We start from the raw sequence: 15,478 nt of genomic DNA on the forward strand, positions 1-15,478 counted from the left end.
CATTGCCCCCGTACAGTAGTGAGCATCCCCCATTGCCCCCGTACAGTAGTGAGCATGTAGCTCTCAGCCTGGCCTGGCTGGATACAGAGAGAAACACAAGTCTCTGGCCCCTAGGAAGTTGTAGCAGGGCAACATTGAGGCAAAAAGTGCAGTTCCTTCCTGCTGTCCTGCCACCCAATCTGAGTGGCAAAGAGTGGGCAGGCTCAGTGAGTGGGTGAGGCCAGTCCCTGCCCGTTCCTGGCTGAGTCTTTGATTTAGGCCCTCTCTCTCTTTCTCCCTCCCAACCCTCTTTCTCTTGTTTCTCTTTAGAGACAATTCTCACTATATAGCCAAGAGGCTGAGGTGCATGAATTCCAGGCTGCCTTTGAATTTACAGCCCTGCCTCAGTCTCCTGAGTGCTGGATTACAGGCTTGTGCCTTTATATGTCCTATGTTTGGGACATTTATTTTACCTCTCAACCAAGAGGACAAGACTTTCCTCTCGCACACTCTCCCACACACACACACACACACACACACACACACACACACACACACACACACACACACACACCTCCTCCCTTCTAGAGTTTTGACGGTGAGGCCAGCCTGGGAGAGACGGATGGCATGCCAGGCAGCTAGTCTGTGCCCATGGCTCTGGCCCCACCTGCTGTGTAACTCTCAGCATGGTGTGCTTGTGGGCACCAATTGTGGCCATCACTCCCGCTTACTGGGAGAAGGGAAGCCACTTTAGCCTGAGAGCTGGCCTGAGCATCCAGAGCAGTACCAGCTTCCCAGGACGGTGGCCCTGTGTCCTGGGAACTTCTGACAGAGCCGTGATGTGGGTGCCAAAAGGGCGGAGGACCACAGACTCAGCCTTCTGTGTTCTCAGCAAGTGTTTCAATTCTGTCATGTCTCCGTGCGATTTCTGAAATGGGAGACCAGGCAGGGGGTCAGAGCCCAAACTGGAAACAAGCCAGGAACCCATGGACACAGGACTCATGAAGGAAGAGCCCTTTGAGGAAGGGCAGGACAGACAAGATGGTCGCCAGGGACTTGGTGGACAAGCCCCAGATGCTCACCTGGAGTATGCCGGGTCCACTGTGTGTGCTTGGGTTGGAGTGTCACCTGCATAAGGCGGTGGACAGAGGAGAAATCAGAAGGGAGGTGGGCAGCTGGGTGGTGTTCTTTCTCTAAGTCCTCAGTGGAGGATGGACAGATTCACACACAGATGCAGAGACATCTCTGAAGATCAGTGCGTGCGGCCACCTGGGAGGAAGAGGGTAGGTACGGCTTGGTGACCATGTCTGGAGGAGACAGGGCCAGGTGGTCAAGTGGGAAGACAGTGGTATGGCCACTGCCCCTTCCGTTCTCATGGCTGGCAGAGTCTAGACACCAGCTTCCCCATACCACTTGTGTCCAGACCTCTTCCTCATCTGAACATCTTGCCACAACCTTCCCCTTCACATCCTCACAGCCACAGGAGCTACGCGGTACCCTAGGCTAGCCCAGGCTGAAGCCTCCTCCTCAGTCCTTCCTTCACCTGTGCCTGGTGAGGCCTGAGCCCATCTTCCATCCCACCTGTGACTTAGGTATGAGCATCTTGGTACAGGCTGCTCTGAGCTACATCTGGAGCTGGGATTTGAATGTCCTCTGTCACCAGAGCACTGAGCACAGGGGGACAGCCAGTGGAGTCCCGGAAACATGAAAACACCCCAATCTGCGCCACCCCCCACCCATCAGGCAACCTTGTCTCAGGCACTTCCGCAGCCCTGACAGGAAACCAGTCACAGACTCAGCCTCGCGCCATCTCAAGGCAACTTCTTGTTTCCCAGTTGCCCTGTGCCAGCCCAGAGTTGTGATCCTGGGCTCCACCCCCTAAAAACTTCCCAGGCTGTATCCCAGCAACTCAGAGGGGCCGGGATGGTGGACATGATTGCCAAACTGGCCAGGAGGCAGAGCCGGGCCCTGCGGGCACAGGTAAGGATAGAAGGAAGGAGTCGGGGACAGGCTCAGCCTCTGACGGGGTAGCTGAGGGCTTCTGGGTTTGGAGCTATAGCAGGTCTGTACCTCACTGTTGGGAGCTGGTTGTAGCTCAGAGTGGTGTATGTCAGGTGATCTCAGCACTTTCCCTCTCAGAGGCCTTCCCTGTCCAAGGGAACACAGAGAGATCTGAGATGCCCAGCTTGGGACAAGAGAGACAGGGCTTCCACCACTGTGGACGAGGACGTGGGGCGGGGGGAGGGGGTATCTGGGGTGGGGGATTGAAGGTAAGGAGTGCATAACCATAAAGAAGTGAAGGGGGATCTCTGTGGTGAGCGTTAAAGGTCTCTCTTGGCTCAGCCCTCTGACCAGAGGTGGGGAGGCCTCTTCCTCTTCCCCGCCCAGCCCCTGTGTCTACACGGTACAACTTGAACAACTTGATACTATTTTTAGACTGTGACAACATGTGGATCTCCAGAGTGGGGGCCAGCTTGGCAGGCTCCACTATCTCCCCCCCAAAAAAGGCACAATGAAGGGCCTACACAGACCCAGGAGCAATGAGAGCCCAGCTGAACCTCGCCGGCAGAGGAAAGTCCCTTTAGCTCTTCTCTGAGGGAGGGGGACCCATGGAGAGGTTCAGAGTTTGAGGGAGCAGTGACTACTACAGTTCCATGACTGCAGCTTCTAAAGGGAGTGGTTCTGCCTGCTTCCCTCTGTGGGGGTCCCTATCTTCCACCCCAAGCATTTAGTGTCTCTGGACAGCACTCCTTTCTAATGCTTCCTGTCCCCACCACATGTCTCTGCATCATCTCTTCTTGTGATAGCCCTGTCACTGCAGGGACCTAACTCTCTCTCTCCTCAGCATCCCCCATACCTGCCGGTGTGTCCTTTAGTTGAGATCCCTCAGCTCCAATGGTCTGGCAAGTATAATCCCTCCTCCAAAGAGCCCAGCAGCCCCTCAGCCTCTCCACACCAGCCACGGACCCTTCTGGCCACCGCCACCACCACCCATCCTGGAACAGCAAGGCCACAGTCCCAGTGTATCTAGGTGTGGGGCAGGAGGCATATCTGGCCTCTCTGCTCCCTCTCATTCTGGTGTCTGTCCTGTCCCAGTGACTCTTCTGGGCTCTGTGGCTCAGACTTTCGTCCCCAGCAAATCCTTTCTCACACTCTGTGCTGTTTGTTTCCAATGTTCGCCACAGGACTGGCTGGCACATTAAAGCAGTGTTTGAATAGATCCGTTATATACTTCAGGGCATTGTCTCACCTGAGGGGGCAGTGGCATCTGCCACATCATCCTATGTCGTACTCACAAGAGATGCACCTTGGGGAAAGGGAGAGGGCTCCGTGGGTAAAGCACTCGCTGTGTAAGCCTGAGGCAGGGTTTGGATCCTTGGCACCCGTGTAAATGCCAGGTGGGCATGGTGGTCTGCCTATCATCCCAGCGCTGGGGAGGCAGAGGCAGGGGATCGCTAAATCAGTGAGCTCTGGCTTCAAGTGAGAGACCCCACCTCAATATATAAGGTGGAGAGCCATCAAGGGAGACAGCCGCTGTCTACCTCAGACCATACACATCACACGAATGTGCACCCACGTTCATACACACACGTACGGCACTACACAAGGAAGGGGAGAGGAAGGAAGGAAGAAAGGAGGTCAGGTTGGTGGGCAACTCCCCAACCTCCAAGGCAGAATGCCACTGGACCCTAATAAAGCCATGAGTGTCTTAATCCTCTCCACTGAGAGATGGTGGCCTGAGGCTCCCCAAAGAGCAAAGTCCGCGTGGGGAGGATGAGAGAGGACAGTCAGGCCAAGGGGACAGCCTAAGGAAGAGGACAGTGAGGAAGTGGATAGGGACTTCTTCTGGTGAGGTGGGCTAGCCTGGGGTAGCTGGAATACAGGAATACACATGAGGTTTGGGGTCAGGGAGAAAGAAGAAGTATGCAGAAGTCCCTGTCTCCACCACATGAGCCCGGAGGGATAAAGGAGAAGAATCGGTGGCTCAGCCCAGCACCTGCATCCTGTGGGCTAGCCACCTTGTCAGAACCTGTAACCTCCCGTGCCTCACCAGGCCTTGAAACTTTTTATCCTATTTTATTTATTTATTGCATGCCCACATAATCATGTGTGTCACGGCACATGTGGAAGTCAGAGGACAGCTTGGCGGAGTCAGTTCTCTCGCTCCACTGAGCGAGTCCTAGGGTTCAAACTCAGGTGGTCAGGCTTGGCGGCAAGCACCTTTAACTGCTGCGCCCTCTCGCTGGCCCCGACCTCTGCAGTCTTTCTCAGCAGTGACCATCACTGAGAAGTTTCACTCACCGCACCCTACACCTGCCATGTGTGCACTGGAGGCCAATTCTGCCAAGCAGGGACCTGTGTCCACTTGTTCTCTGCTGCATTCCCAGCATCCAGCTCAGTTCCTGCTACACGGCAGAGCAGAGGGATCTTAGGAGTAAGATGCATGACGTGGGGGGGTGGTGGTAATATTTACTTATTTTTCTGCGTGTGAGTACAAAAATTCATGTTTGTGCATGTATCACATGTGTGCCTGGTGCCCAAAGAGGTCAGAAAAGGGCGTCGGATCCCCTGGAATTGGAGTTTGGCAGTTGTGAGCCACCATGTGGGGGCTGGGAACTGATCTCAGGTCCTCTACAAGAGCAGCAAATGTTCTTAACCCACGGAGCCATCTCTCCAGTCCCAAATGAGTGCTTTTTGTCTTCCTTCCTAAAACCCAGGGAGAAGCCGTGTTGAGTAGGCCATGCTTCCCCTTACACGCGTGTCCTGGCCAACAGAGGAGGAACATTTGTGATGAGTTTATCTTAGTACATTTACTGTGTCTGTGTGAGTGTGTCCCAGTGCACATATGGAAGACAGAAAGCTGGCTCACTGAGCCATCTTGTTGGTCCATTTTGTATTTTGTGTTTTCAAAAGAAAAAAAAAAAACCTACTGTTACAAAAATAGGAATCTCAAAAAAAGAAATGGAATCCCCAGACCTTTTAAAGAAAAAAGAACTGGTGTGGAGCCCTACAGACCAGCACTTATTTGCCTTCTGCACTTAAGGCTTGGGGTTCAGTTACCCAGCACCACCACCCCAAAAAAAAAACCTAAGCCTTATAATTACACTGGCCAGATAGGCCATCGTCAGCATTTTGTTCTATTTGGGTCTTTTTGAGACAGGGTCTCACGTACCCCAACCTGCCTTCAGACCCCATGTGTAGATGAGGATAGCCTTGAACTTGTGAAGTTCTGCCTCTGTCCTCTGAGTGCTAGAATTACAGGCATGTGCTACCACGCCTGGTTGTATGCAGTGCTGGGCATCAGACCCAGGGTTCCCTGCATGCTTTGTGAGCTCCGCCCCTCCCCAGTCCACCATAATAGCTTTTTGAGGTGTACTGTTTGCTGGGAGCACTGTGTATTCTTAGAAAACTGTTAGCCAGGTGCATTCCTGCTGCCTTGGGTTTGATAGTGAGGCTGTCTGTCTCTCTAGGGGGTTGGCATTGTTGGTGGGATCTGGGGAGATCTGGGGACAGATCTGAAACCTGACACTCTCAAGAGCTGAGACCTGAAGACTTGGGGTGAGCTGAGTGGAATTGAACATAGACAGGCTGCAAAGGGGCTGAGTGCAAGGGGGCCCCAGAAGTTCCAGCAGAGAGGTGGGGTGCTGCAACTAGAGCTTAAAGTTCAAGGCCAGGGGCAAACAAGGAGTGGCAGGAAAGGTAGCCCAAGCCCTGGCAGGTGATGGGTGGCCTCTGCAGGCCTCTGACTTTGCCCTTCTGCGCAGGAGGAGGCAAAGAGTGTGACTCACCCCAGCCTCTCCTCTGTGTCTAGCCAGATGAAACCTCAGATGGCTCACTCCTTTGGGGGGAGGGGCCTCTCCCTTCTTTGACCCTTTATTCTCCAGCCCACCTGGGTCCCCCTCCCCCCTCTCCCCTCTTCTCTCTCTCTCTCTCTCTCTCTCTCTCTCTCTCTCTCTTCTCCTCTCTTCTCCTCTCTTCTCTCTCTCTTTCCTGCAAAGCAGCCCCCAGCAGTACAGATTCCATCACTGGAGCCATCAAGGGTGGTGAGAGCCTTTAGTGGTGCCACCGACTGAAAAGGACTCCAAATGAGACCCACAAAGAACAGGTCCTAGGCCCTTGATCTGTTGCTGCCAGTGCCTCCCCTCCGCGGACCTGAGTTAGTGTTCTGTGATTGACAAGCTGATCTTCCCATCTGCAGCAGGCGCTGCTTCAAGGAGCTCCTTCAGAAAGCGCTTCCTTTCTTTTACCACAATTTCTGACACGGGCAAAGCACAAGTTTTCCACCCAGTGCAACTGAGTCAGAGAAGTACCAGGGCTTGCTGAAGGTTGCCCAGTTTGCAAATGTCCAAGGCCACCCTGTGGGACTCTGGAGTTACCCCAAAAGTCATCTCCTTCTGCTCCTGCAGGTGGATGACCCCCCGGAGCCAGTGTATGCGAATGTAGAGAGGCAACCTCAGGCCACTTCTCCGCGCTCCGCTGCAGTTCCTCCTCGGCTCAGCCCAGTGTGGGAGACGCACACCGACTCGGGCACTGGGCGCCCCTACTACTATAACCCCGACACGGGCGTGACCACCTGGGAGTCACCCTTTGAGGCCTCTGAAGGCGCCACCAGTCCGGCCACCTCCCGAGCCTCTGTGGGCAGCGGGGAGAGCCTGGAGACAGAGTGGGGCCAGTACTGGGATGAGGAGAGTCGCAGGGTGTTTTTCTACAACCCTTTGACCGGTGAGACTGCCTGGGAGGACGAGACTGAGGACCTGGAGGAGGAGCCCCAGGAACCGCTGGAGATGCAACCCAGCCTGAGCCCGCGAAGCCCGGGAATTCAGAGGGTGAGGGATGGGCCTCTGATCCCACCTCCTGCTCCTTAGAGATCAGAGGATGGGGTGGGGCAATAGGGGGGGGCATTTCCGAGCATCCTTGACCCCTCTTCATGCTAACCAGAAATCACGGAATGGGGGCGGGGCCACCCTCTGAGCGGTTTCTGTCCCCACCTCTTGCTTCTCAGGGACCAGAGAGTAGAGACAGGGCCATCTCTGAGGGTCTCTGACTTCTCTTGATTCTTGGCCCGGAGGATTAGAGTAATAGGTGGATCTGGTACAAAGTTGGGGAGGCAGGAGACAGAGAACCTCTGACTCCATCTTCTGGTCCCTGCAGCCCCCAACTCCTGAAACAGACTACCCCGAATTGCTGAGTAATTACCCCGAAGAGGACTATTCTCCTGTGGGCTCCTTCAGTGATCCTGGCCCCACTTCTCCTGTGGTTGCACCCCATGGTTGGTCCTGTCACATTACCGAAGACAAGCAGACGCTGTACACCAACCAGTTCACTCAAGAGCAGGTAGGGCATCGCTAGCAGCCGAACTTAGACAACCTTGCTGGCACGGCACTCCCCAGACTTCCTCCATTAGGACCTCCCCTCGAGACTAAAGGGCAGACCCACGCCATTCAGTCCTAAGTCTGGTACTCCAGCCCCTAGTACCATCCTGGACTCTGGGCTGAGGGTCCTGACCATTCCTGTGTCCACAGTGGGTGAGGTTGGAGGACCAGCATGGGAAGCCGTATTTCTACAACCTAGAGGACTCCTCTGTGCAGTGGGAGCTGCCCCAGGTAAACAGCTGGGGAAGGGAGAGCTGGGGAAGGTGGAGGGGATGATGGGTAACAGTGTCTCTTTCCCCAGGTCCCCATCCCCGCCCCTCGGAGTGTTCGCAAATCAAGCCAGGATAGTGACACTCCAGCCCAGGCTAGCCCTCCAGAGGAGAAGGTGGGGTCAGGGGTTGAAGGAATATACCCTTCCCTTCCCTATAAGACCCAGCGCAGAGGGGGCATGGATGCCCTGGGAGGATAGCAGGGTGCTGTGAGCCTCAGGCCTAGCCTGTAAGGGAACGTCCAGCTGAGGAGATGCTAGCGTTGTTTCTTCCTGCTTTCCTGTCATAACCATTTCCCCTTCCCCTCATTTTCTTAGATCAAGACCCTGGACAAGGCCGGAGTGCTCCATCGTACCAAAACAGTGGACAAGGGGAAGAGACTTCGGTGAGGGCCTGTCCAGACCCCAAGCATGGCAGAGTGGGCCGTGATGATACAGTTCCCCAAGTGCTAAGTCCCCTTATGCCACGCTCTTACTAATCCTCGTGGTGACCATGCAAAGTCCTATGAGGAAACTGAGGCACCTAAGATTCCCTGCCTGCCAGCTATTATGTGGTGGGAATCCAATTCTGTGGGGGTGAATCCTCCAGATCACAACCCTACCCACCCCCACCTCTCTCTGTCCTTAGGAAGAAACACTGGAGCGCCTCCTGGACAGTGCTGGAAGGTGGCGTCCTGACCTTCTTCAAGGACTCGAAAACCTCAGCTGCGGGCGGCCTGGTGAGACCTGTCACTGAGCAAGGGAGACCTTCTGCTCTTGTTTTCTGAGCTGACTTAGGAAAGGCTGGTTTAGAAGATGGGTTTCCAAGTACCAAGGTAGCTGGATAGTGGCAAAGAGGGACAATGCTGGCAGGTTCACCACAGTACAAAGCACTCCAGCTACTGGTGCCTGCAGAACAGTCCTTGGTGATAGACAGCTCCAGTCTGGAGAGCTGGGAGGCTGGGGCCTGGCATACCTGCTCACAAAATGGGGTTGGGCTCCTTCCTCTTTTCCTTTCTGCTGGCTAGCAGGTCCTAGGACAAAGATGCTCTAGGAGCCTGGTGTATTGGTCCACATATTTTAGCAAGCCCGTGTGGGTGGATGCCCCTTGTAATTTTACCTCCTCCATTCCTTCCTTCTCCACAGAGGCATCCTTCCAAGCTCTCCACCCCAGAGTACACGGTCGAACTGAAGGGGGCCTCTCTTGATTGGGCCTCCAAAGACAAATCCAGCAAGAAGAATGTGTTAGAGGTGAGTGGTGGGATTGGGGGAAGGGGCCCGTAAATCCCACTGCAGACAGGGCCCAGGAATGGGGTCCTGCAGAAAGTGGGGCTGGAGTGCTCAAGACTCAAAGTCAGGGGTGCCCCATCTTAGTTTCAGTGTTCATTGTGTTGTCCGAAAGTCCCCACTCTGGGTATAGAGTTCATAGCCCTTGCCCCTGAGGGTAAGAAGCAGGTCTCTGGGAGATAAAACTGCCATCCCCAGAGAGACCCTCTCTCAGCCACCAGTCTGAGACTGAGAACTGAGTCTAGCCGCTCACTGTGATGGGCTAAGCCAGCAACCTGCTTTCACTGGCCAGAGCCCAGACTCCAGTTTTTATTGGGTCCCCAATGAATAGACTAGTGACAAGTTGGTCTGGTTTCCCAGCAGGTAGAACAAGAGGACTCTGGCAAAGGCCCCGTAGTACCACGCCCTTCACCGTTGGGGCCCGGGGGGCGGGGGTGACCGTCCCTAAGAGCAGTGAGGCAGAACTCCAGAAAAGCACAGGCAGCGAGGGGCAGAGGAGATGGCTTAGTGAGTGAAGTACTTGTCACACAGACTCAGTAGCATGGTTGGTGGCACAGGCTTGTAATCCCATGGCATGGAAAACAGACATGGATTCCCTGGAGCCTGCCTGCCACCCAATCTAACCTAGATGTTGGATTCCAAGTCAGCAGGAGACCCTGTCATAAAACAACAACAAAGTAGACAGCACCTGAGGAATAACACCCAGATTTGAACTCTGGCTTCCGCCTACACATGTGTGCACACAATACACACATGCATGCACACACATATACACATGCACAAAAAACCCTTTGACAGTGAACTGGTAAAATCCACCACCACCACCAAAAAAAAAAAGTAGCCAGTATCTGTCAAAACAAGTTAGGGATGGTCCAGGATGGGGAGGAGCTAGGAGCAAACCGTGAATAGGTGATGCTCTGGTGGTCTCTGAGGGAAACTTAGATCTATTTCTCCAGGCAGCAATTGAGAAAAGGGACAGCGATTGGTCACATAGATCTTTCCTGTTAGGGGGAGGGTCCTCTCTAGGTTCCTGGGAATCCAAACTGTCCTAACTCTTGGTTCTGGGTTTTTTTGTTTGTTTGTTTGTTTTTGTTTTTGGGTTTTTTTTTTGAGATTTATTTATTATGTACACAGTGTTCTGTCTGTCTATATGCTTGCTGGCCAGAAGATGGCACTAGATCTCATTAGATCTCATTACAGATGGCTGTGAGCCACCTTGTGGTTGCTGGGAATTGAATTCCGAACCTCTGGAAGAGCAGTCAGTGCTCTTAACCTCTGAGCCATCTCTCCAGCCCCTAACTCTTGGTTCTTAAAGAAGTTTCTAATGTGTAGCTTTATGAACTGGGCTACAGAGGGATATGTGCCCTTCCAAAGAGCTCCATGAAAGCTAAACCGGCACCTTGGGTCTGCTTCAGATAGCTTATTATGAAGAAAGTCAGACGCATAGTGCAGACATTCTGCAGGGCACTTGCATGCTTAATTTTTTGATGATTTCCAAGTTTTATTCAGGTCTATATTTATTTAAATGTGTGAATGTTTTGCCTCCATGTATGTGTGTATATATGTATGCATGTGTGCCTGGTACTCCACAGAAAAGGGCATTGGATTCCCTGGAACTGGTGTTGGAAATGGATGGTTGTGAGCCTCCTTATGGGCACTGGGCACTGAACCCAGGTTCTCTTGCAAGAGCAAGAGTGTTCTTAACAGCTGACTGAGCCATCTCTCCGGCCTCTGAGTTATAATTTTAAAAGAAGAACAACCAAAAAACCGTTTTCTCTGACTCTAGAAGTCATTCCCCACCTTCTGAGCCAGGTTCTGCCTCACTCTGGACCAAAGGGCTAGATTGATACGTACTTCCAAAGCTAGGCATTGCAGTTGGGACAACTCTGTGTTTAGAATCAGCCAATCACGATCTATTTCTACTCCCTGTAGTTTTTTTTTTTCATTGCCATTCCAGCAGCCAGACTCCCACAGGAATTTTCTATCACTTTGCCAATGCCCTTGGGGAGGCCTGCAGTGTTCTGTGTCAGTCAGCAAGGAGCCTGGCAGAGCTCTGATCTGTCACTACTGGCTGTGTGCTCCCAAAGAAAGTGACCCCACTTAGTCTGCCTGTCACAAACGTTGTTGCCCACAGCATTAAAGAAAGAGGAAGGCTTGGATCCGGTTTGAGGCCTTTGCTCTATTAGGCTCCGAGTCTATTAGGTTGCCTCCCTCTCAATACACACACACACACACACACACACACACACACACACACACACTCCAAGCCTACTCCCAAGACAGACCCAGGGAGCAGGGGTAACTGACTGGCTTGTGTCCCTTCAGCTGCGAAGCCGAGATGGCTCAGAGTACCTGATCCAGCATGACTCGGAGGCCATCATCAGCACCTGGCACAAGGCCATAGCCAAAGGCATCGAGGAGCTGGTAGGTAGAGCCTGGGACCTTCAGGGCTGACTGACAGGGACGTGGGCTTTCTATGCAGAACCCCAAGCTATGCACCCAAAACCTATGACACCAATGGAATGGTGCCATTTCTGCAAAAGCAGCCCATCTGCTGGTGAGAGGGGCTGTCCAGAGGCACGTGACTCCCGCTCTGGGGCTGGTCTTGCAGGATTCCACGGGAGGGCACAGCCGCAACCCGAAGGAGCTTCTCATTATAAGGCAGATGGAAAAGTATATAAGTACCCCGAGAACCAGACTCAGACAGGGGTGACAGCTCGAACTGGAAGATGAAGGGTCAACAGATTGAATTCAAGGCCTCGTGTCTGCTAGACAAGTGCCCTGCCATTGAGCCATAGCCCTGGTAGTGTCAGTCATGCATTGTGACTATATAGGACTTGCCCAGTATGCAAAATGGTCCTGAGTGTACTCCCCAGCTGTGACAAACAAAATCAACAGCTATTTAGATGGAAATGACCTCATAGTATTTGATTCTTGATTTCATATGAGTTAGCGCTGGGTGCAGATTTTGATTGTCCTAATACAGCAGAAATCCAGATGCAGGAGGTATTGGTGCAGTCAGCAATGCAGCAAGTTTATGAGTGAGAGCCAGTCTAGCGGGATGTAGAGAGTTGACTGAAAACTGTGCGGAAGTCAGGAACTGGGAGGCTGCTGAAGACAGCCTGGATAAGAAAGAAAGGGAGAGGGCAGAATGACCTTGCAGCTCCTGGAGGACTCTGCAGCCAAGGAAGGTGGATGTTGATTCCTGAACTTTAACCTTCCTGGGATGTCTCCGGGCTAGAGCTGCTCGGGAGAGGCCCCAACTGGCCCCAGGCCTCGCTTCTCTGAGGCTGTCTGATTCTAGTCTGCAGACCTGCTCCAGGGGGTGGAAGGTGAGCCCAGCAGTGCTGATTTCGGGTCCAGCGAGCGCCTCGGAAGCTGGCGGGAGGAGGATGTGCAGCAGAATGCAGGTGTGCAGTGGGGTCCGGTGGGGAGATAACCAGAGTCTCCTGGGGGGTGGGGGCTGGAAGTGATGCCCTGGCTGAGGATCTAGGGCCAATGTTATCACTACCACCTACTGTCTGAGTTCGGTCTGTGACAGCCTCACCTTCCCCGAGCCCTGGAGGCCTGGAGAGCGACTTGAGCAGGGTCCGGCACAAGCTCCGTAAATTCCTACAGAGAAGACCCACTCTGCAGTCTTTGCGGGAAAAGGGCTACATCAAAGGTACCTGCAACTCGCCGGGATCCGGGCTCAGGTGGCACGGAGCTGGGCGGGGCTGACCAATCTCTCCCCCAGACCAGGTGTTTGGATGTGCACTGGCTCAACTGTGTGAACGCGAGAGGAGTCCCGTGCCACGCTTCGTGCAGCAATGCATCCGCACTGTCGAGGCCCGGGGTATGTACGCATGCACAGACAAGGCAGAGCTCCATGGCCGGCTTCTAGGAGCAAAGGGTGGAGACCCCTGGGGGATTACAGGGTCAAGGAGAAGCAGATGGGCAGATCCTGAGTAGAAATTGCTAGGGTCCCTAGCCCTTCCAGGCTCAGCCATTCCCCTTCCCTCAGGGCTGGACATCGACGGGCTGTACCGCATCAGTGGGAACCTGGCCACCATCCAGAAACTGCGCTATAAGGTGGATCACGGTGAGGTTCTTCTCCAGTCCCTACTCTGGTGGCTGAAAACACAAGTGGATGCTGACTGCTTCCACCCCCCTCCACCCCCGGTCTCTCCCCACCGCAGATGAGCGCCTGGACCTAGATGACGGGCGCTGGGAGGACGTCCACGTGATTACGGGCGCATTGAAGCTCTTCTTCCGGGAGCTGCCAGAACCCCTCTTCCCCTTCTCGCACTTCCACCAGTTCATAGCAGCCATCAGTGAGCGGCTTAGGGAGAGGACGGGTGGGGAGGTTGCCCTGCCTTTGTCACAGCCAGCAGACTGTCACCTCTGGTTCCTTCCCTTACCCAGAGCTGCAGGACCCAGCCCAGCGCAGCCGCTGTGTACGTGACCTGGTGCGCACGCTGCCCGCTCCCAACCACGACACACTCCGACTGCTCATCCAGCACCTGTGCCGGTGAGCACGCCAAACTTCCCAGGGCCAAAATGGAGGGCGCTGGTCGTGGCTGTGGCCCCTGTTGAAAGACTCCCCAGCCTCTGAGCTCTTGGTCCCACCGTTCCCACTGCAGGGTGATCGAGCACGGCGAGCAGAACCGTATGTCCGTGCAAAATGTGGCCATAGTGTTCGGGCCCACGCTGCTGCGGCCTGAGATGGAGGAGGCCAGCATGCCCATGACCATGGTGTTCCAGAACCAGGTGGTGGAGCTCATCCTACAGCAGTGCGCAGACATCTTCCCGCCTCACTGACTGCGGACCCTGGGTGGCTGGAGGCCATGAGGCTGGACCTCCTCTCAGGCTCTCCGCTTCCCACCCCGCTGCACTGTGACTTCTACACCCCTCGATTTAGAGGGTATGGTGACCCCCTTCATGACCCCAGTTCATGAAATGTGATTTTTCCCTGCTGTATCCCTATTTGGGGTTCCTTAGCGCCCTTTCTTGATTACAGCGCCGCCTAATGTGCAAACGCGAGAATGTTCCGGGGAGTCGGGGCAGATGAGCGCTTCCTAGGGCCGCAGTTGGGAGGAGGGATTGGATGAAGGCATTCTGGCTTCCACGGGCCTGCATCTGGCCAGGCCTTGATGGAGACTCTGTAGGCCCCGCGCTATGCAGGAGGTCCTGCGCTAGTCATGAAGCAGCTACTGACACTGTCCCTGCTGCCAGGGGAGGACTGACCCTGGCTGCCAGCCCAGGCCACTGACTGCTTTCTTCAGCCTTATGCTCCTGTGCCACCCTGCTGCAGGCCACCTGTGGGCTTTTCCTCCGCGTTGCTCTCTCCCTGGGCCACCCCTGTTCTCTCCATGTTCCTCATGCCCACCACATGCTTACCCCGCGCCCACTATGCATGATTCCAGGGAACTGGGGCTTGCAGCAGAAGTCAAACGACTTCAGGTTCCAAAGGTGACCTGAATCCCTGCAAAGGCTCTCCCCACAGCAAACCCAGCCCCTAGAGGAGGAAGTGGTTCTTCGCCCCCTCTACAGCACCGCGGATGGGCAGAGCAGAGCAAACAGCCAGGAGCACCCTGCATGGGCTGGGGGGTAGGGGGTTGGGGGGGTGTCCCTTCAGGCAACAGGGAACCTACCACAGCTGTTCTGGGGGAAGAAAACAGCACAAATAGAAGCCCCCAGCCCCTGCCTGCACCCTGACTGAGTGCCTACCAGGTACTCACTTGCCATGCAGAGCTGGGAGGGGCCCACTGGAGAAAGGTCACAGCCTCGGGCTCAGAGAGTTGAGCATGTGTCAGCTTCCCCCTCCCTATGCACACACCACCTCAGTTTACGGATCTGAGCCCCTAGCTCCACCCACCCTCACTAACTCAACAAACAATAATAGCTAATATTTATTGATCATCCATACCATGCCAGCCTTTTACTCCGATTTCCCCCTTGGTTTCTTGCAGTCAATATTTATTGTGGGCCCTCCTGTGCCGGGCACTGTGCTCTGGGGCTTTCTGGAGCTTAGGGCCCAGTGAGTAAGGCTGAGGCAAGCCCAGCCCCGATGCTAGCAGGGCCAAGAAGAGAACAAATGGAGGCCTCCCACCATACACCCACATATTTAAAGTCTTAAGGCAACCTAACAACTGTTAAATAAAATACATTTATTCTCCTACTTTGGCGAACGTACTTCAATAACGGCCTGCACCGATCTTCAGTCTGTCTACATCCCACCCCACTGTACAGCTAAGGCTAGCCATGAACTCCTGACCATCCTGCCTCCGCCTCCCAAGTACTGACACTGCATCACCAGGACCAGCAGCCACCTTTTCCTAATTATTTGCCAAATGAAGGATCTCTGGGTTATGTTCTCTGGTTGTGACAGACACTACTGCACACGTGTGTCTGTGGCCACGCTGGCTTAGTTAGCTTGTGTTGCCATAACACTGCAGACCAAGCGGCTCAGTCAGTAGAAATGCATTTCTCACGAAGCTGGAGGCTGCATGTTCATGGTGAGGCTGCAGCAGGGTAGGGTGGAATGAGGACATCGCTAGCTTGCAGGCAGTGCTTTCTTGCTGTGTTCCCAAAGGGCCGTGAGGCTAAAGGT

At 54.3% G+C, this 15,478-nt stretch overlaps 1 protein-coding gene across 6 annotated transcripts in view; it reads left to right on the plus strand.

The window, feature by feature from the left end:
• Arhgap27 (Rho GTPase activating protein 27) overlaps positions 1–15,029 on the plus strand; it is a 29,467-nt gene extending 14,438 nt beyond the window's left edge. For 3 of the 6 annotated variants that reach the window (XM_026777055.1, XM_005369073.3, XM_026777056.1), the window contains exons 4-18: positions 6,387–6,806; positions 7,132–7,314; positions 7,503–7,583; positions 7,654–7,737; positions 7,939–8,006; positions 8,249–8,339; positions 8,746–8,850; positions 11,212–11,310; positions 12,191–12,296; positions 12,428–12,550; positions 12,623–12,721; positions 12,890–12,967; positions 13,065–13,199; positions 13,291–13,396; positions 13,509–15,029. In XM_026777055.1, the coding sequence (XP_026632856.1) occupies positions 6,387–6,806; positions 7,132–7,314; positions 7,503–7,583; positions 7,654–7,737; positions 7,939–8,006; positions 8,249–8,339; positions 8,746–8,850; positions 11,212–11,310; positions 12,191–12,296; positions 12,428–12,550; positions 12,623–12,721; positions 12,890–12,967; positions 13,065–13,199; positions 13,291–13,396; positions 13,509–13,686 (1,956 nt within the window). In that variant the 3' untranslated portion in view covers positions 13,687–15,029. Of the gene's footprint in view, positions 1–1,869; positions 1,960–6,386; positions 6,807–7,131; positions 7,315–7,502; positions 7,584–7,653; positions 7,738–7,938; positions 8,007–8,248; positions 8,340–8,745; positions 8,851–11,211; positions 11,311–12,190; positions 12,297–12,427; positions 12,551–12,622; positions 12,722–12,889; positions 12,968–13,064; positions 13,200–13,290; positions 13,397–13,508 lie in introns of those variants that run through there. The other 3 variants (XR_003376559.1, XM_026777058.1, XM_026777057.1) reach the window with 3 other exon arrangements.
• Positions 15,030–15,478: the final 449 nt, after the last annotated feature.

Source organism: Microtus ochrogaster, unplaced genomic scaffold, assembly GCF_000317375.1.
Source record: "Microtus ochrogaster isolate Prairie Vole_2 unplaced genomic scaffold, MicOch1.0 UNK44, whole genome shotgun sequence".
NCBI lineage: Eukaryota > Metazoa > Chordata > Mammalia > Rodentia > Cricetidae > Microtus > Microtus ochrogaster.